This window comes from Balearica regulorum, chromosome 2 (genome assembly GCF_011004875.1).
Source record: "Balearica regulorum gibbericeps isolate bBalReg1 chromosome 2, bBalReg1.pri, whole genome shotgun sequence".
Classification (NCBI taxonomy): domain Eukaryota; kingdom Metazoa; phylum Chordata; class Aves; order Gruiformes; family Gruidae; genus Balearica; species Balearica regulorum.
Window position 1 is genome coordinate 8,178,070 of NC_046185.1, and position 21,245 is coordinate 8,199,314.

At 38.2% G+C, this 21,245-nt stretch overlaps 1 protein-coding gene and 1 long non-coding RNA gene across 3 annotated transcripts in view; one reads left to right on the forward strand and one right to left on the reverse strand.

Annotated features, from left to right (window-relative positions):
• Positions 1-10,444, reverse strand: part of LOC142600298 (uncharacterized) — a 272,361-nt gene extending 261,917 nt beyond the window's left edge. Inside the window, exon 1 of the long non-coding RNA XR_012833692.1 lies at positions 10,389-10,444. This is a non-coding gene — a long non-coding RNA (uncharacterized LOC142600298). The remainder of the gene's footprint in view (positions 1-10,388) is intronic.
• Positions 1-21,245, forward strand: part of ZFAT (zinc finger and AT-hook domain containing) — a 107,175-nt gene that overhangs the window by 63,138 nt on the left and 22,792 nt on the right. For both annotated transcript variants that reach the window (XM_075743263.1, XM_075743264.1), the window contains 4 exons: positions 3,342-3,491; positions 5,419-5,592; positions 11,624-11,712; positions 14,268-14,406. In XM_075743263.1, coding sequence (XP_075599378.1) covers positions 3,342-3,491; positions 5,419-5,592; positions 11,624-11,712; positions 14,268-14,406 — 552 coding nt within the window. The remainder of the gene's footprint in view (positions 1-3,341; positions 3,492-5,418; positions 5,593-11,623; positions 11,713-14,267; positions 14,407-21,245) is intronic.

The following is a 21,245-nucleotide window of genomic DNA, read 5'->3' on the forward strand; positions in this document are numbered from 1 at the left end:
GTATGACCAGTATTAAGCTGGAGCTGACAAGCTTGGCTGGATCCAAGCTAACCACTGTAGCCCATTCAAATTCTGTTAATACCTTGCATTCTAGTGCCCTGATTTATCTGCGCAAGCACAACATAAAATCAACGTGGTAAGCTGTGCCTGAGTAAATAAGCCTTTCTCAGGTCTTGGGAACTCAATGCCAAAGTACCCGAGTGATGCAGGGACTGATTTAAATCTGACTGATGTGAACTTGGCAGGGCCGCATTGGCATGTCCATACTTTCCTCCTCAGTATCTGTATTATGTTGGATAGAAAGGCCCACTGTTACTGTGGGTGAAGGAGAGCTGACTGCGGTAGTCAATGTACTTTAACTCATTCTACAGTTTTTATATATATATATATATATATATATTCTGACATAATTTGATATTAAGAAAGAAAATACCAGCCACCCTCAAACTGAGTTTGGGGAAGGAAAAATCCAATTAAAATTATTTAACTCTATTGTCTTTGTCTAAAATACAATGTAATAGGTAAAGCAGTAATTTCTTATCTCTCTACTGCCACTAGATAGTGCTAGACCCGTGTTTTAAACAATTTCCTTCACTTTAATTTCAGACTAATTCCCACTTTAGCTCTTTAGTTACCAAACCTTTTTATTTGCAGACCACTCTACAACAGTGTGGTTGGTGGAGGGCTTGTCATCAAGGGACATGTCTGATGCAACAAATTGAAATGAGGAAAGGCTTCTGTGCTATACTATAGTCAGGAGGTATGTCACCCAGTAAGAATAGAAATTGAGTCTCAAGAGCTTTGCCTATAAAGCCTTTATGCTGTCTCAGCCAGGGAGTATATGAGGCCTCCCTAAATCATATGATCTGTGAACTAGCAGTACATTATGTACTGTGCCCTTACAGGTTGGCATTGGTCTGCACTGCTCCGTTGGCTGCTGAATTATTAGTGTATGCTGTCTCTGGGGTCCAGAAATACCAGTTACTCTGGAGCCCTGATGTGCTAAACTCATGCATTTACATACTTTTGAACAATTCATTTGGTATCTGAATCCCTTTAAAAGTATAGCATAATTTTTTTGACTCAGGAAAGTGGGTTCTTTTAAACTCTGAGTTGTAATAGAAGTAAAATTAAAAAAGAAAATTTGCACAGCCTATTATTTTGTGTCCTGTGTTTTTAATTCATATATTGTAGGCAAATAGAAGCAAAATACGAGACTTATTAGATATATCTCCATGGTACTAAAGAAATACTACATCTAAGATATGCTTATGTAGTAGTTATGCAACAACACCATTTTAATATATGGAGGAGAATTAATGCACAATTTTTTTTCCTGTGCATGCTGTCCTTGTAATCAGGAGGAAATCTTTTATTCGTACAACATACTTAATTGCAAGCCAAATAAATGTAAGGGATCTGATGGTATAAACTATCAAGTACTGCGGTGGAATGAATGCAATTGTTTTTAAAAATGTAAATTGAAAAGAATAAAGATGAAAGGAAAAATGGATACTGTTTTAAGGAATTGAATTCTAAAATGACATATCAAAAATTAATTTAAACAAATTCTTTCATATTTATCATTAAAATGCTATTTCGGGAGCTCCCCTCTCCTTCCTTTCTTAATATCATTGAGCGTGACCCCTCTCTTGTCTCTTCTATTTCATCAAGTAGAAAATATGAAATAAAACAGTAGTCTTCCTCTTCAGGGTTTCCAGAGAATAGGAGTTAAATTCTAGTCCCAGAAAGGCAGTGGGATAAAAATCTCTGTAGACTTTGGTAGAACAATATTTCATAACAAAGAGATAAAAGAGCTTGGCTTTATTGCCAAATGATTTGGGTACTTGGCAATGAAGGAGTTGTCTTGGATTCTGGTCACAGCTCTCAGAATTATCTACCTTTCCATCCACTGTCTGATTTAATATGAAAATTTTTAATAGTCCTCAGACATGAGAGGCATCAGCTTTCATAGATCTCTGCTGAGCAGATATAACCAGCCTGCAGTGATGAATGAAGGATTTAAGCCATAGAAGGCAGATAAGGGTTCAGACTTGTGTTTGTATTTTTCTTGTTTGGGTACTTTAGAACATATTTCTGCTCAGTTCATGGGTTTTTATATTTCCCTTTTGAGGTTGTTTTCCTTGTGCATATGAGTTCAGGCAGGATTTTTAATTCCACTCTGGGACCAATCATCAGGAGACTAGGTATGGCAGTTCATATTTGGTAAAAATCTAAGTTTAGACTGTAACTTTCAAATTTTATGAGATTTTGGGCATAAGAAATCAGCTTTTGTGTTTTAATGTTTAGATTGCACGATTGCTATACTTTCATTGATTCAAGCGATAGCATTTTATTCACCTGAAATGCATTGAGTAATTTGATTTATTTTTTTAAAAGCATTTGGCAATGTTTAAATTATCTGTGTTTGCGACATTTTAATTTAAACTTCATTATTTTAAGCGTTTTCACGGTGACAAGGAAAACATTACATCATATGAAGAAAAAACTTAGAGAGTTGAGTGCATTGAATAAGCGAAGGGTAGGAGAGGAATCTTAATTGCTGTCTTCAGCTATCTAATAGGAGATTAGAAAGAAGACAGAGCCAGAATCTTCTTGGATTGAAGGGACCTGAGTTGAAGCAAGGAAAATCTGGTTAGAAATTAGGAAAATAATTTTGACTCTAAAGGTGGTCAAACACTGGAATGGGCCAAGAGAGGTTGTAGAATCTCCATCCTTGGATATGTTCAGAACAGGACTGGATATGACCCTGAGCAACTTGATGTAACTTTGAAGTTGGAACTCAAAAGTTGTCCCTGCTTGGAGCAGGTCCCTTCCAATCGCATTATTCTGTGAGTCTGTTGTTAACTTTAAAGTTTCTGATTATCAGGCATTTTGATCATTATAGCTGAGGATGTAGTGAATTACATTGAGATCCTTCACATCTGGAAATCTGGAGTGAAATCTTGAATGAAGTCTTTTGAAAATATTGAAGAAAAAAGTACCAAATTAGCTTACTGGGAAACTTCATAGTTGGAAAATTATTTCTAAGACAGTGGCACACCCAGGTTTTTTTATTTCAATTTATTATTTTTTTTAACCAGGCAGTGGGGACATTGAGCACATAGATCAGGAGAGGAAAGACAAAACATTGTAGGAGCTCTAAAGGAAAACTGGTCCTTACATTCTTTGCTCAGGTCTCATCTAAGTGGCAGTAGGGGAAGTAGAGCTTTTAAAAAGTTGGAATATATCTGAATCTAGGTCTTCAATATTACTTATATAACATTGAACAAATTCCCTCATGTCCTTCTGGTTTTTATTACCTTTAACTTTTCTCTCAGAGGTTTCAATGACTACTATTTCTGAGATTCTTGGCAGAAGAGTTCAGCTGAAAGGACTTATTGGAAAACGAGCTGTGAAATGTCCCTACTGTGATTTTTATTTTATGAAGAATGGATCAGACCTTCAGCGTCATATTTGGGCTCATGAAGGTAAAACTCTGGTTTTAAGCTTTTGGGCATATAATCAGTCTCATATTCCCCACAAGCTTTGCTAATATAAAAAGGAATTCAAAGTTACCACTATACCTGAATCAAAAACTCCAGGCTACGTAGAGGTTAAATAATTAGTTTAATAGATTCTGGATCACATACGGAACCACACACTCATAACATGAAGAGACAGCTTAAATGTTAAATAATAGTAATCAGCTGATGATTCCTTTTTTTTCCAAAGTTTCATAAACCTCCATACTCCATAAAGTATTCTATAATAAATGCGAGTGAGGAGGAGTGAATTAAATACATGCTCAGTCTCTTAAAACAAGTAATTTTCTATAACTTCTCATGCTTCTATAACTGCTGCTCCTTTCACATTTGTCCAAAAATACTTGGTCTGGAAATCTATTAGTAAAAAAATTGAAATTCAGTTGTTTTGATCTATGTATGTATCTTCGGTTTGTGTTTTAATTAAATCATGCTGAGCGTGGCAGCTAGCTGACGTGGACATAAACAGTGGTGAAAAACCTCTAAGATAATTCTGATCATATCTATCACTTTTTAGGGAGAAATTCCAGTAATACGGAAACACACAGGTTAAAAATCCTTTGGAGTTAAAATCTATGCCCAGTAAAATCTTGTGTCTGCTCATTCTGTCTATTTTTATAACAGGTGGAAGACAACTCATATGCTCTTTCGTCAGTTAATAATTTATGGAACAGATTGCCTATGGCATTTGAGCATTATTTTGGTTTCTTTAGCCCTCAGCATAAAGGGAATAACGGGATTTGGTACTTTCAATTTGATATTTTGGCTCCAAAGCGTTTGTGCCCTTGCAGATAGCTCAGGCATTTATAGTAGTACTGCCTATTTGTTTGAATGCTTTAACTATGAGCTTACCTGCCTATGTACTGTAGTGGTCCTCTCCAGTAGCCTTTACTCCATTAAGGAGTTTAGGTAATGCAAAATTGTAGGCTTAGAGCAATTACTTGTGTATTCCATAGATACAGGTTTTTTCATTCTGCCAAGAAAGCTTGGAACCCCTCTCATCTAACTAGCAGGAGAAAGAGGTGAATGGAAATTTATTCCAAAATCAAAGTGTGCAATCAAGTCTGCTTAAAGTAGGCTATAATTCCTCATACTTGTAAATCTAGTTTTAAGGTCATGAATATCAATCTAAAACTGCCAGAGCGTCATGAAACTGTTGAACTACTCTGCCAGTTCAGATTTATTCAACTTTTCTTTGAAGGATTTACTTTGTTCTTGTAGACCTTCTGCTAGATGATATACTGTGCATCTCTCTATTACACGCTTTGGACGGTTTGAGAGAAGTGAAATTGTAAGTCCTTGCATCTTACTGAGGGGGGGAACAAAAAAGTACTACTACGTGAGTCATTAGCAAATCTGATACTAATTAACAATAAAACACACATTTAAGTTGTGCTTACATATTAAGTACCTAATGAACCAGTCCTCCTAAAACAGGTTTCTTCATTATTTATTGTAGTAAATAGACAATGACAGTTAATCTGAAGACTTTTAGAAGGAGATTTGGTATGTACACCAGCTAGGCATCAACTTAGGCAGTCTGGATTCTACTTTCAAATGAAGGACAGACATACCAAGACCAAAACATTTGTACTTGCTTGTTTAAAGTCAGTACCTGGCTTAAGTAGGGAAGTATTTCATTCTAAAAGAACCCCTCCTTTCTCTTAGTAAATTAAATGATGCTGTCAAGAGCTTGGTGTGATTTACACAGAAGCTACGGATGAAATTTCTTAACTGTAGATATCCAAATTTTAAAATTTTTATCTTTTTATCTATGCTGCTCACATGATCTGAAATTTCTTTCAAGCAAATATCCACCCTGTCATCAAAAGGAACAGCTTGTTTGTTTCATAGTATATTTTTTTATTTTTAGGTGTCAAACCCTTCAAATGTTCTCTCTGTGAGTATGCCACTCGCAGCAAGAGTAACTTGAAAGCCCATATGAATCGTCATAGCACTGAGAAAACACACCTTTGTGATATGTGTGGGAAAAAATTCAAATCAAAAGGCACTTTGAAGAGCCATAAACTCCTTCATACTGCTGATGGTAAGTGCATGTTTATTCAACTGAAGTTCATTTTAGGGCAATAAATACTGGCTGCACTATAGGACCTTATTAATAAGCATTTTTAGGTTGAAAACTAAATGCTACTTACATTTATTTTTTTTTTTTTTTTATTCCTAGAAGACACTGATTGTAAAATAATTCAAAAATTTGCAAAATTAAGATAGCTGTCTCTGGAATACTTTATTTTTCTGAAATTTTGGGTTGACCTTACAGAGAACTGTTGATCTCAATAGAAATTTGAAAATACAAATAGTTCCATGTTTAAATCTCTTACCGCTTACTTCTGTGAGAATATTGTTAGGAGTTGCCAAATCCAGTAGCCCAATAGAGGCAAGGCTGCTGCATCTCTGTGTCCCCAGGTCTAGTCAGTGGCAAGCCCAAGCACGTATTCCATATAGGCACACATGCATGCCACACATCCTTTGCTCTGTGATTTTAATATTTCTGTGATCATAACAGAAAAAAGTGAGATGCAAATACAAAAGAATACCATGTTTTATTTCAAAATTTGGGACACACCAATACATTATTCCTCTGTGATTATCAAAGATAATAAATGATTTAGCAAGATAAGTTGTACAGACCTTCATTATGACTTAGTAGCTTGATCTTTGTTACTCATGCCACCTTGTGAAACCTCATTCCACTCTTTATTGACCATTTCATTTAAATTATTTTTAAAAAATTTTGCATGTTCATTAGCATTGTCCTTTCAGAGCAGCGCACATGCTCTGTCACAGCTTTAGAATATATGTGAAGTCTTTGTGTCAGACATATTTATTTTTATGTATGCTTATATCTGTATGTATAATATTAGTGAAAGAGATGATCCCTTTTACACTGATATTCAAAAAATACTTTCCAATATTTTGAAGTAACTTGGTCAATAACAAGCAGATGTTGCACATACGTCTAAACTTCATATGCAAGAATCAGTGATTTTATTTATTAAATGCAATCCTCAGCTGATTCCTCCCTGGGAGAAGGAAGCAGATTGTATTTGAATTAAAAGGAAATTTGGAGCATGATCAAACTATAAAGAACAAAAGGCCTCTTTCTATGGTGCTGTAAAAAAATCCCTGCATGGAGTTTAATTTCAAAACCTTTCTGTTTTGTTTTCACCATCTGGCAATGTCCAAATAGTGAAATTCAACAATGGAACTTGAATTTGTTTTTACCTATGAGTTAGTTCTATGTCTTGAACAATATATATATATATGTGTGTGTGTGTGTGTAAGTAATTACTGCAGTTCAGCTGAGGCTGCTTTGAAAATTTGGCACTGCTAAGAATAGGACTACAGTCGTGCAGGAGCTAGCCTTCTCTGGATTTGCTTTAAAGGTGTGAAGTTAGTTTTAAACATTTAATTGCATGCAAGGAACTGTATTCTCTGATCATTTACTGTTAAGTCAGGCTGAAGCCTTGACTCTAGAGACAGTGTTATTACCAGGAGCCTTTTTTATCTGGCATGAGAACCGTCATCATCTTCTGCAATAACTGAGATAACTGCATGTTCCTTGTTGATCCACCTCCATTTTTGACTGATATAAATAAATCTAATATTTAATGCTCTTTTGCCTTGCTTTTTGCACTTCCAAAAGTGTTCCAGGAGATTACCCGTACCTTTGGAAAATGTGTTTTGCCATTGGCTCCAGTGGAACAGAATCTCACTGCCTGTGGAGTCTTACATAATTTTCGTCACTAAGTCCACCCCAGTGAACTCTTCATGCATTTCAGACACTTGTGAAAAATAAGATAACATTTGTCACTAAGAGTGTAGTCTATAATTTGTCAAGGGACTTTCAGCCTCTTGAATGCTGACAGTTTCTCTTTACCCAGTGTCCCTTCCTATAGTGGCAGCACTTCAGAAGTTCTTAGTAGTGCACGTCTGGTGTTCTTCAGTTATTTCACAAATAAATGAATTTGAAAGATGCTTCGCTGTTTATGAGTCTTGTCTTCCTGACTTATGAATCCAGGCAATTTTTGTTCAAATATCAGCCCTGCAAGGTCAGTTTAACCAGTGGAATATAAAGTAGTTTTCTGTCTGCTTTATTCTTCTTCAGAAGACAGACTTCTCAAGAGTGGCATGATAGTAAACAGTTCCCTAGTCCAGGCCTATTATTGTTTGTGATTAGAAATAAACCAGAGAACCTGGCTTTCATTATTTTAATTAGATATCAGAAGTAATTTTAAGGTTTTTCTTAGGTGTGTTTTATGGAAACTTTCACACTCAGTATAAATTGCTTGTCACTTTTTTGAGGAAGATCCAGAATCTAAAGATACCTGATCTCTTCAGGATCGTAGAATGGTTTGGTTTGGAAGGGACTTTAAAGATCATCTAGTTCCACTCCCCCTGCCATGGGCAGGATAATACATTGTACTGTACTTCTCCATCCTTCCTTTAGGTTCTTTTGCTTTTGGAGTAGTTTTTAGCACATATTTATTCCATGTCACTCAAATACAGTTTGCCAGCCATGGGCATTTAATACAGGAATGCAGTCTTTCGGTATTTAATATACCTTGTAATTTGGGTGGAGGTAGCAGGACTGATAGAATCTTAAAGCCGAAATATGAAGAAAAGGAGTATGAAAACGAGAGAATAAAAGGAAGGAAATTGTGTTATTTTAAATCATAAGAAAAAAAAAAAGATTTGCAGAGAGACTGCTTTGAAGGGAAAGTAAGAGAAACATACAGAATGGTAATATGTTTGGGAGTTTCACTCTTTGCAAAGCCACAAACAGCAACAGATGTTTCTCGAAAATGTCAGAGAGAATTCATTCCTGTTAGAGAATCCTAAAAATCTATCATAGTATCATAGACTGGTTTGGGTTGGAAGGGACCCTAAAGATCATCTAGTTCCAACCCCCCTGCCATGGGCAGGGGCACCCTCCACTAGACCAGGTTACCCAAAGCCCCATCCAACCTGGCCTTGAACACTTCCAAGGAGGGGGAATGCACAGCTTCTCTGGGCAACCTGTTCCAGTGCCTCACCACCATCACAGTAAAGAATTTCTTTCTAATATCTAAGCTAAATCTATGTTCCTTCAGCATAAGGCCATTCCCCCTTGTCCTGTCATGCCATGCCTTTGTAAAAAGTCCCTCTCAGCTTTCAGTCATGACAAAATCTGACCACCTTGCCTTAAGAAGGACTCAGACTAATCATTTCTGGGCCAAAAGCAGACTGTTAGGATCACGAAGTCTGATCTCTTGCCGAGTACAGGCCATAACATAGTCTAATAATTTTGCATAATATTTCCATTGGATTGTAGTATGTCTTTTTAGAAAGGCTAAGCAGACTTGATTTAAAGACTTCATATGACAGGGCATCCATCTGATTTCTAAGTAAATTGTCATAGTCATTAATCATGTCCTCTGTTAAAAATATTGACTTTATTTTAGACTGAACATTCTGAGCGTCAGCTTTCATTAGTTGAAACTCCAGTTCTTGTTCTTTGATTTTACTGTTGCTATTTCAGGTTGGAGGGTTAGTGCTATCAGTATTGATGCCTGACTAGAAAGCTCCCAGGCATGTAAAGAAATTGCAAGTATAATGTCTTATCTGTAGAACTGAAAGTAACACCTTTCTTTGGATGACACTTCTGAACTCAAGTAATGTTTTTTTTACAAATAAATATAAATTTCATTGACTAATTATGTTACGTTGTGTAGAAGACCTGCTTACAACACAGACTTTCAGTCTGCCAAGTACTCAGGGGACAGAGACTGTCTCCAATCTTTCAGTGCCTTCTTAGGTTGGTATCTTAAGGAGCAATGTTTATGCAAATATGTACCCATTGTCATTAGCGCTCTTGTGGTCCACTCTATAATTTTTAAAACACTTGATGCAGAAGAATAGAAGTCAAATAGTTACTTTAACTCCATACATTTTTAGAATATTTGTGCCCAGATACAATAAAGAAATATGAATCAGCCCTCTCCAAGAGCGGGTCATAGAACCTACCCATTATCCCTAGCATTTGCAATCGCTATCATGTAAGTCACCACATATAAAGTGTGAACTAGTCCCAATACGTGCTTTCTCTTGCCTTGTGTGACTGACTGTACGTGATACTTAGGGTTACTGCAGAGATTTAGATGAGAAAGGACAAAATGTCATGATGAACAAGACAAACAGGCATCGTTCAGTCTGATGTTCATAGAGCAACTTGTGCCCATGTTTTAAAATTGTATAAGCAGAAGTGAAAGGTTGAAACATAAAATCTCTGTATTGTTTGCCATTGTAATCTTATTTTCATCTATAGCATATTTTATTTCTCCCTGTATCCGGGGTAAAGCCAACGTAGAAAACCCTTTTATGATAGTTTGAATTATTATTGGAAGAGTAGTGCTAAACACATAACCAAATCTTGTGGTAAAAATAATAGAACATGTCATACCCTACCAGAAATACATTGTGGTGGGTTGACCCTGGCTGGGGGCCAGGTGCCCACCAGAGCCGCTCTATCACTCCCCTCTTTCATTAGACAGGGGAGAAAATGTACAATGAAAAAAAAACACTTATGGGTCGAGATAAGGACAGGGAGAGATCACTCACTAGTTATCGTCACGAGCAAAACAGACCAAACTTAGAGAGAGAATTCATCTTATTTATTACTAAGCAAAACAGAGTAGAGGAATGAGAAATAAAATCAAATCTTAAAACACCTTCCCCCCACCCCTCCCATCTTCCCGGGCTCAACTTCACTCCCGGCTTCAACCTCCGCCCCCCTCAGCAGCACAGGGGGACGGGGAATGGGAGTTGTGGACAGTTCATCACACGTTGTTTCTGCCGCTTCTTCATCCTCAGGGGGAGGACTCCTCTCATCGTTCCCCTGCTCCAACATGGAGTCCCTCTCATGGGAGACAGTCCTTCACGAACTTCTCCAATGTGAGTGTCTCCCACGGGCTACAGTCCTTCACAAACTGCTCCAGCATGGGTCTCTCCCATGGGGTGCAGTCCTTCAGGAGCAAACTGCTCCAGCATGGGTCCCCCACGGGGTCACAAGTCCTGTCAGCAAACCTGCTCTGGCGTGGGCTCCTCTCTCCACGGGTCCACAGGTCCAGCCAGGAGCTTGCTCCAGCGTGGGCTTCCCACGGGCCACAGCCTCCTTCAGGTGCCTCCACCTGTTCTGGCGTGGGGTCCTCCATGGGCTGCAGGTGGAATCTCTACACCCCCTCATCCTTCCTCCATGGGCTGCAGGGGGACAGCCTGCTTCACCATGGCCTTCACCACGGGCTGCAGGGGGATCTCTGCTCCGGCGCCTGGAGCACCTCCTGCCCCTCCTTCTGCACTGACCTTGGTGTCTGCAGATGTTCTCACATCTTCTCCCTCCTCTCTCTGGCTGCAAAAGCGCTCTCTAACTGTTTTTCTGTTTCTTAAATATGTTATCACAGAGGCGCTGATTGGCTTGGCCTTGGCCAGCGGCGGGTCCGTCTTGGAGCCGGCTGGCGTTGGCTCTGTCAGACACAGGGGAAGCTTCTAGCAACTTCTCACAGAAGCCACCCCTGTAGCCCCCCCCGCTACCAAAACCTTGCCATGCAAACCCAACACATACATCAAGAAAACTTACAGTGGAAAAACCAAGAAAATTTAAATGTATTTGAATCATAACAATTTGGTGCTTGGGACAGAAGTAGGTAAAAACACATGTGAACATGACCAAACATCTTTACAAATAGAAAAATAGCTGTGCCTGCAGTTGTAAATAATTGATTTCCTTCTTCCATTTAGGCTACACTATAATGATTCTTTCTCTTCTTTCCCAAGTGACTATCCCAGGAGCATCTAGACTATTTAATGCTTATAATTTAAAGATGACACTTGAGCCTTTTTTCTTCCTTACTCTGCTCTTCGCTCTATTTAACCAAAATTTTGCAGACCAAGTGCCAGACTTCTAGTATTGTTCATTGTTCATTCTTAGCATTTTGGACATCATTTTATGAGGAAATATAATCAGTAGTTTTCTGAACTTAAATAGAAAATAGTTTTCCCATTTTCTATTCCCATTTCAGGAAAGCAGTTTAAATGTACGGTGTGTGACTATACAGCTGCCCAAAAACCGCAGCTCCTACGTCATATGGAACAACATGTCTCTTTCAAGGTAAGAAAACATAAATCATGCTTATTGGTAAGTCATTTAGAAATACATAGAACTTAAGGCAACAGTTTTAAAACTGACACATCTTCCTGTTTGGTGACAATTACGGTATCTTAACATTTTAATATTCTGGGAATTTTGACTTTATAGTCAGACTTTTGAGATAGGGTTATTTTGTTCATGGACAATTTGTAATTACTATCTTTACCTGCCAAAAATGTATCTATTTGTCAATATAAAACAAACATTATTGGTTTTTTGACTGTCAGTCCTTGAGAGAGCTAATCAAATATGTACCTTAAAAAGTCCTAGGGAAGTGGGAAACTGAATCCCATACATCATTGTTCATTGCCCACCTTAATTTTCTCTGAAAGTTTGCCAGTCTAATGTACTATAGATGAGTTCATATACTTGAAGAAAATTGAAGGGAATTAATTTTAAAACACCCCATTTATCTGAAACGTGTCTTGGAAAGACTTTTGAAGACTGTTAATGTTTCTATGAAGTGTTTAGATTAGAGATACGGTTTATTTTAATAAACTATAGTATGGTTTTATTCCTAATTTTCACATTGATTCTCAACATGATAGGTCTTGATGTCATGAACTGTGAAATGCTATATTCAGAAAATAGAAATTATACTAGTTGCTTTTCCAGAAAAATCCAGTATTTTGTATGTATGAAAATGTTCATTTTAATATAAAACTTTGACAGGGAGCATGTTTCTTATTGAAAACATCATACTATTTTCATATGCAACATCTTTTATTATCTAACAAATAATTTTGCTTCTATAAAGAGTATACTTCAGCCATTTTTTAATACGTACCAATGCTACCTACCTCCATAAAGCAGAAAGGAAGAGAGTCTTTTGATTCATGGTTTAAATTTTGGAAGACAAGACATATAAGAAAACAAAGCAAGTCATTTAAAGAGACGATACATTTTGAACAAGCAAATTTTCTTTCTTAAATACATAGTTTTGCTGACGAATTTTCTTTTTTAAAGGATTTTTTGAAAACAGAAATACACCATTTCCTTTTTTAATGGCTAACAGGATGAATGCACTCATAATGCAGTTCTTGAAATATAGCTGGTTCTGACCTCGGGATCAGCTTTAGAACTGTTGACTCAGCATCTCTTTTCAGTCCTCTGTCAGCCTGCGTGTAAGCGTGGCTATTCAATGCATTATCAAGAGAACTACAAAACACTGAAATAGGTCAATCAGTATTTGTCAAAAGCAGTTCAAAAGCTGTCTATTAGTAAAACGTTGCCTCCCTCTGCGACAGTTGTTTGCATGCGTATCGAACTCAAAAGAATGTCAGTAGTGATGTGACCTAATGATAATTTAATCCATCATATTTCCAATTTCCATGAATTTGCAATCCTGCTATCCGACAGCAGATAACACCCAGGACATGCAAGTATATAGAGGGGGGTATAAGAACACAGCAGTCTGTCTGGATTATTTTCTTGGGAAAAAAGACAGTTTCAGCAATAGAAAAGGAGAGCAGCCCGCTCTGAAAAACTGAATAGCTGAATGTTACAGTACCCTCTGAATTGTAAGGCTAAGGGAATCTGAACACCACTTTTCTTCCTTTTTTGCTGTTTGGAGCCTGAAGGAAGGTCATGAGCAACAAGTTTAGGGCAATGTTCTGGTCAATGGATCCTAACTGCAGACATTTCCCTGCTTCAAATTCAGCTTTTTAATAAACATTTCTGTACCAACCATTTTCTGCTGACTAGCTTTAGGTGGGGCTGGTTGCTGTGTATGAACCATTTTGCACCCCATTCTGAGGTACTTGACTTTTCCCCAAGGACTTTGGTCAATGTCTGCATTCTTTTCCAGGACCCTAATGGTTGTGTCCAGCTTTCTGTAAGTGTGACATATCTCAGTCAAAAGGTTATTCTCAAAGGCTAACTTCAGGCACAAATACTTGTTTTCCTAAACTTTTTTCTTTAGAAGTGTCTCTCCTTGTCAGTTGAAGGGAGACGTATGTTCTTAAAAATTATTTTAGTTCCCAAAACGTCGCTCACCAAATGGTCAAATGAATGCAAGTGCCAGTGAAAGGGAAGCAGTTGGGAACGTGTTGGAGAGACAAGGGAAGGAAAGGGAAGAGATCAACCCTGTCAGGTACGGTTATCTGTTAAATTAGGTTGGCTGTGCAATCATATTGTACCTTCAGTTATTTTAGCTCTCTTACTCCCCCTTTTCAGACCAAAGTTCACGGCAGCTGAGTCATTTCCTTGTAGTAGAAAGTCTCCACGTTGTCAGACCAGTGATCATCAATTATGAAAACACAGTTTACTGAATTATGAAAAGTAGGTAATAATCTTACAATGTTGAGAATACTTGGCGTCTTGCACATACTAAAAAATACCAAATTTTAGATAACAATTAGTTACGACTTCCATTTACGTTGAATTTTCAAAGATCTCCTTGGAAGATGCCTAAACCAGAAATGAAATTGTTTTCTCGGGATCAAAACATTGCAGCTTAGACCTGTATCCTGAAGAGGTCAGGAAATATGTTCTAACGTTTTCCTATTTGCTCCTAGCCTTTCCGTTGCGCACATTGCCACTATTCCTGCAACATATCTGGTTCCCTGAAGAGGCATTACAACAGAAAGCATCCTAATGAAGAGTATGTAAATGTCGGTTCTGGGGAGCCAGCAGCAGAAGCCCTTCTCCAACAAGGTACATCTTCACCATATAAGATCTGTTATTTTTTTGCTGACGCAAACTTGGTGTAAAGGTAAACTTTTGTGCAATATGTGTTCTTCAGTTCATTGAGTGTTATGTGATAAATTATTACTACTTTTTAGTAATTATGAACTGGCCACCTTTTACCCTTTATTCACTGTTCTTTGTTCATGGTTTCTAAGGATGGCTGAACCAAAGTTTTGACTGACCTTGCCTGTGCTATTCATCGTTGCATACATTTATCATTTTCACTTGTTTGTCTCCTTTTGTAAGTAAAGTATCACTATCTGTTGAAATGAATGATAAATTTCTATCATTCTACTGATAAATTTCTATGACAATTTTGCAAGGTTGAACTAAAAGTAAGGTTGCGCAAATGTAAGGAAAGAGACTGAAGAGTGAATGGCAGCAAATTATTCCCCCACTGGAAAAATGGGGGGATAAGAGAGTACAGGTAAAACTAGTTACAAATTGTTATGCTCAGAATCTTGTTTATGGGCAAAGGAAGCACACCGTATCTATGTAAGTAAAACTAGGAATTTATTGTTAGTATAATGGAAATGTTAATAGTCTAGTTCAAGGATCACCGTAGGTCTAGATCTAATTATTTGAAAAAAATAAAATAGAGTACTTATATACCGAACAAGTTTCAATAGTATTATTATTACAATTAAAATGGTGACACACACACTTCTTTACTTTCTAATCCTTTTCTGATGTTATGGTTACACTTCCACTGTTTCTCTGAGTCCTAAGATGGGTGGTTTCCCTCTGGTGTTGGTGTTGGGCTGAGGGTTTCAGTACGTTGTCAGCATCTGGAGTTCTTCACTGGGAGGAGTATGCTGATCATTTTGATGCTTTCAATCTTCCTCTCCCCTTCCAGTTGGGGCCATTGTTACATGTTTGCTTACACACATTTATCCTTTCCTTTTTCATTGATCTGTAGCTGCAGATTAAATCCAAATTTACTGTTTATGGTCCCCTTCATGTATGTTAAATACTATTTTTTGTTGTCCTTAAAAGCAATTTTATCCAGCTCAAGATTTGCATATTTTTAACTAAACATTTCTGAATTGTTTATAGCTGTAGGTTCTTCAGGGCCAAGCTTGTGTCCCACTTCTTATCACCCCATGTCTGCCCTCCTCTGTGCTTGTGATGGGTTGGTCTTAATGGTCTGAAGCTGAAGGAGAGTAGATTTAGATTAGATATAAGGAAGCAATTGTTCACTGTGAGGGTGGTGAGGCACTGGAACAGATTGCCCAGAGAAGTTGTGGATGCCCCATCCCTGGAAGTGTTTGATTCTAAGATCTTAAAAAACCTTCCTCCCACCCCTCCCTTCTTCCTGGGCTCAACTTCACTCCTGGATTCTCTACCTCCTCCCCTCCAGCAGCACAGGGGAACAGGGAATGGGGGTTGTGGTCAGTTCATCACACGTTGTCTCTGCTGCTCCTTCCTCCTCAGGGGGAGGGCTCTTCACACTCTGCCCCTGCTCCAGCGTGGACTCCTCTCTCCACGGGCCAGTCCTGCCAGGCTTCCCATGGGGTCACAGCCTCTTTTGGGTGCATCCACCTGCTCTGGCGTGGGGTCCTCTACGAGCTGCAGGGGAATCTCTGCTCCAGGACCTGGAGCACCTCCCCCTGCTCCTTCTTCACTGACCTTGGTGTCTGCAGAGTTGTTCCTCTCACATCTTCTCACTCCTCTCTCTGGCTGCAGTTGTTCCTGGTGTTTGGGTTTTTTTTCCCCTTCTTAAAATATGTCACCCCAGAGGCACTACCACCATTGCTGATGGGGCAGGCCTTGGCTAGCGGCGGGTCCATCATGGAGCTGGCTGGCATTGGCTCTGTTGGACATGGGGGAAGCTTCTAGCAGCTTCTCACAGAAGCCGCAACAGTAGCCCCCCCACTACCAAAACCTTGCCACGCAAAACCAATACAGTGCTGCATCCTGGGTCTCTGCTTCTCAAGGCTGTCATACCAGGCCTGCATTTCTCTACATTACGTCTCTGTGTTAGTGTCCTAAATATCTCATTCTGCCTAGAACAACTGCTTGTTACTGCTGTCCGTGTAAATTTATAGTCATACAACCCAAGGATAAAGACAAATACAACTAATTAGATGCAGACACCTGGTCAATTAGAGAAATTGCTGTCAGAGATAAACTAAGTAAAGGCAAGAAGGTTTTCAGGGAGGATCGAAAATTCAAGATTAAGGATAAGAGCTAATGGAATGTAAGGGGGAAGAGAAAATGAGATTGTAGTAGCTTTTACCGCATTTATGTAGTAGCATAAAAAGTTATATTCCTGGCTGTTGTTTTTGTTTATAAATTTCATGCCAGCTGAAGTCCTATATGCTTCTGACAAGATAGATGGTCAGTGCCACTAGTTCCTTCACTTCTGCTCGATATAGGTATCAGAAATTGTAACTCATTCCTTGCAGTGTCTAGGTGCTAGCAAAAGATTCATGTACAAGTTCTCTGACTCCTATAAGTAGTTTTTCTATTGTGCACTGGGCAGGTGAACTAAAGCAAATCATTGACTATGCACTCGGATACCTTTTTGGGTTCTAGTTCTAGTGCTTCGTGTGGGGGGAAGTGAGGAAGAAGGTGAGAAAGCCAAACAAAATATTAAATTGTGTTGAAAATATTTTAATGCTTGGTAGAGTTTCTTACTTTGTTTCTGATAATTTTAGAAAGTGCTTTCCCTATTTTCTTTATAGAGATTACCATCCTTTTTATAGTATCTTCTGAGATCTTAAAAATAATTTTAAAAGTATATCTTTGTCTATAAATTTCAGGGCAGGAAAGGTATAGTAGAATTTTACGGTTATTTTCACAGACAGTGAAAGTTGTCAGCAAACCTGCAGTTGTTTTAAAGAGGTAATATTTACTTGGTCAGTACTCAAAACCTCTATTCTGTAGTCATGCTGGTGAAGGAAGAACTGTGCACTATGGGGAGCTTTGTTTAACTTTCCAAATATCTGAGCACTGCAAGGAATTATTTGTCCATAGCCACTCTTAAGAATATGTACCTGAGATTGAATTCTGTTAATATGAAATTAAGGATCATATTGAAAATGTTTTGAACAAATGAAGTTAATCATACACTTATTAAGTTTTCCTTCCCCTTTGGGAGCCAGATAAATGCGCTTCTGAAAATAATTCTTCTCCACTGAAACAAAAAAAATGTAAAGTTGCTGAGAATGCAGGAGTAATCTTATAATGATGACATTAGAGTGAGATGAGAGAGAGTAGCCTTTATTTTTTTCTGTGGTGGACATGCTTTGTCCACCACGTTGGAGAATTGGGCAATGATTAATGGGATGAAATTTAGCAAGTCCAAATGCTGGATTCTGCACCTAGGACAGAGTAACACGGGGCACAGGTATAGATTGGGAGAGGAGCGGCTGGAGAGCATCCCTGCAGAACGGGATCTGGGGTTGCTGGTCGACAGCAGGCTCAATAGGAGTCAGCAGTGTGCCCTGGCGTCCAAGAGGGCAAACCATATCCTGGGCTGCATCAAACACAGCATAACCAGCCGGTCAAAAGAGGGGATTGTCCCCTGTATTCAGTGTTGGTGTGGCCTCACCTTTAGTACCGCATGCAGTTCTGGACCCCACTCCAGCTGGACTTCTCTCCAGCTTCCGGAGGATGAGAGGTGGGGAGGGAGGTGCTGAGCTCTTCTCCCTGTTTCCAGTGATAGGACATGTGGGAACGGTTGAAAGCTGCTCCAGGGCAGGTTTAGACTGGACATTAGGAAGCATTTCTTTACTGAGAGGGCAGTCAAACACTGGAACAGTGGTCGATGCCCCAAGCCTGTCAGTGTTTAAGAGGCATTTGGACAATGCCCTTAACAACACGCTTTAACTTTTGGTCAGCCCTGAAGTAGTCAGGCAGTCGGACTAGATGATTGTTGTAGGTCCCTTCCAACTAAAATATTCTTCTCTTCTCTTCTCTTCTCTTCTCTTCTCTTCTCTTCTCTTCTCTTCTCTTCTCTTCTCTTCTCTTCTCTTCTCTTCTCTCCATCTCTGACTTCGCATCCTTCTTTCTCTTCCCTTCCTTACACAGCATTTCTATCTCCTGTGCTACCATTAGTGCTGTGTCTGCTTTCCATGTGTTCACCTGCTGTGTGGAGTTTTAGAGCAGTAAAGGGGCTTCAAATCCATGTAGTAGCTATGAAGTCATAGCCTCTTATCAGGACTCCACCATGAAGAAAGCCATGTTAGTAGGTGCACTTTTCCCACATGCAACCTCTTTTGCCAGCTGCATTTCCTGCTATATGACACATCATGTGGATCTTACACGTGGGCTCAAAATAAAAACAGAACACCTGCAGATTTCTTACCACACTGTAGAAACGTCCATTTTTCTCAATGTTTTGGTATCTCACTGGGGGAAAAAAAAAATGTTCCTCGTGGGAGGCTTGAGTTAATTAGAATTTGCATTTGGAGTTGATAAACATGAGTCCTATTGAAGTTAATAAAAATTTTCCTGATTTTGGAATCAGAAGATCTTCTGTATCTGGGTCACACAGCACAAACAGATTGTCATGGACGTATGTATTATGCAGTATAACAAGGTGTATGTTTCTGAGCTGCTTGGGCCAGCAGTTGCAACTTGCTGCCTGACTAGCCTCTATCAAATTTCAATTTACCATATTCATAGATCTGAAAAGCAATTTTGGAAAATTATTCATGTATTCATATAAGGGAATAAGACCCTTCAGACCTGATATTAAACAAGTCCTTTGAAATTGAAGGACTATAGACAAAAAGGAAAAGGCAGGAGAATCAGCAAGCAAAAGCATTTGGGAAAAAAGTGAAAAGGGAAGCTAACAGAGATTAACATCTAATAAAAACTGTCTCTATTCGTCTTTTTGTATTCTGCTTGTTCTAAGTTACCTACGGAGCCCAGGGTGAATTGCCTTCACACTTGCTCATCTTTTCTTCTCTACTGTCAACTGTTTTTTGACTGCATTGCAGACATTGCAAATAACCTTAATTGGAAATATTTATAGGAATGTAGACTGCTGGTCTCAAGATTCCTCGAATGAGTTTATAAATAAATCAATGATTCATAGAATAGAAGAGGTAACGTGCTCATTTGAGCAACTGCATTGCCAGGGACAGACAGCAGTATTTAATTTCTGGGCTTCTATTAGAAACAAGGATCAGCCAGGATCAGAAAAATGCTTGGGTTTGGGGGTTTTTTTTGGTTGGTTCATTTGTTTGTTTAAATAGAAGTCTATGACCTGACATTTATTTTAGTATTTTAAAGTAATAAAGGAAAGTAAATACTCTAAGAATTTGATGTATTCTGCTTAGGGGACAAGAGTATTATATATATGCGTTACCTGCTAGGTTTTTTGCAAGACCCTGCCATTTGATAGCTTCCTTTTTTAGTTTCATTTGCTTTGTTCTGGACAAGTCAAATAAAATTGTTCCAGAAATTGTTTCTTTTCTCTTTACTGATATTCCCTACCACCCATTGTTTTCTTTACCTATTTCTGCACTCTCGGGGAAATGGATTTTCTATTTGTGTTTGTGCAGCAAACTTCTCCAGTATGTACATGATGATCTAGTTGTGGCTTCTATTTTCTATTATACCAGAGGCTTTCTTTTAACATAAAATAATAGTTGTCTTTGGAGATTTTAGGCCAGTAAATAAACTGTTTGGAAAGCAAGTGTCAATGCCATGATGGAAAAAAGTTGTGGAGCTGTATAATATTTGTATGCATTATTTTGTTGCAAACATCAGTTTTGGTATTGAAAGTAGATAAGGTGTGTAATTCATTGACCTTCTCTGTATGTTACCCATTACTTTAAAGAAATTGTCTAGAAATTAATTTTCTTAAACTTTCATATCAAGTCACTGACATGGAGTTATATATTACCAGTATAATTCTATGCTTCCATTAGTTGTTCTCTAATTAAAGTCATAATGACAAAACTTACAGCTTTAATTTATCTGGTGTATTGTTATAATGGTTTCAATATCAAAGTAATATGGAAAAGTGTCCTTTCTTTCACAACAGCAGTTTTTTCCTAATGCTACAGATTGGTGTGAAATGAATATTTAACTTCATTTTCTGTAACTGATAATATCTCTGTCCTAATCTGAACAAAGGTATTTCGCTTTGGTGAATTTTTGAGTTTCCCTTAATAGGGAAACTATTTCAGTTTTGTCTAGAGATGGAGTATTGAGCATCTGCTGTAATAGCAAAGTTTGGTGAAGACTTATACTACATTGAGAGCAAAGAGGAGAAATTGTATAGGAATATTAAGTGTCAGTGAAAGACCCTAGCAACTGGGTGTAGTTATATTCATTTTTATCAAAATAAAAAGTTTATTTCTTTTCACCCGGTAGAATACCATGTGGTAGTTTTCCATTACTGTAAAACAGAATGGTTTTTTCTCATCACCTTATTCATAGAAGACTATGTGCAATGAAGACTTGGCTTATAACTAGCTTATGACAATATATTTGAAGTATTTGAACATGAGGAGTAAGAGTCATCATTTGCCATGATAATGTGGAGTCAGCCATCTGGTGGCATAGTTCCTAAAGTGTCATAACGCATTTCCCTAGCCATTAGATTTGTTACAGTGAGTTCTGGTCACCTAATGCAACAATTCATCACATGCAGATTATTTTTGTTCTGCTTTAGTCAACAGGCGGAAAAAAAAGAAATACTTATTTGCATAATTGCAGGCAGCTGAGATCTGACATTTGACCAAGTGACTTTCATAAATAAAAAGAAGTAAGGGCTGTTTAATCTAGTGTAGAAAATTAGATGCTTATGATTTCGTCATGCTCAGTTTTTTACCTGTAATGCTGCA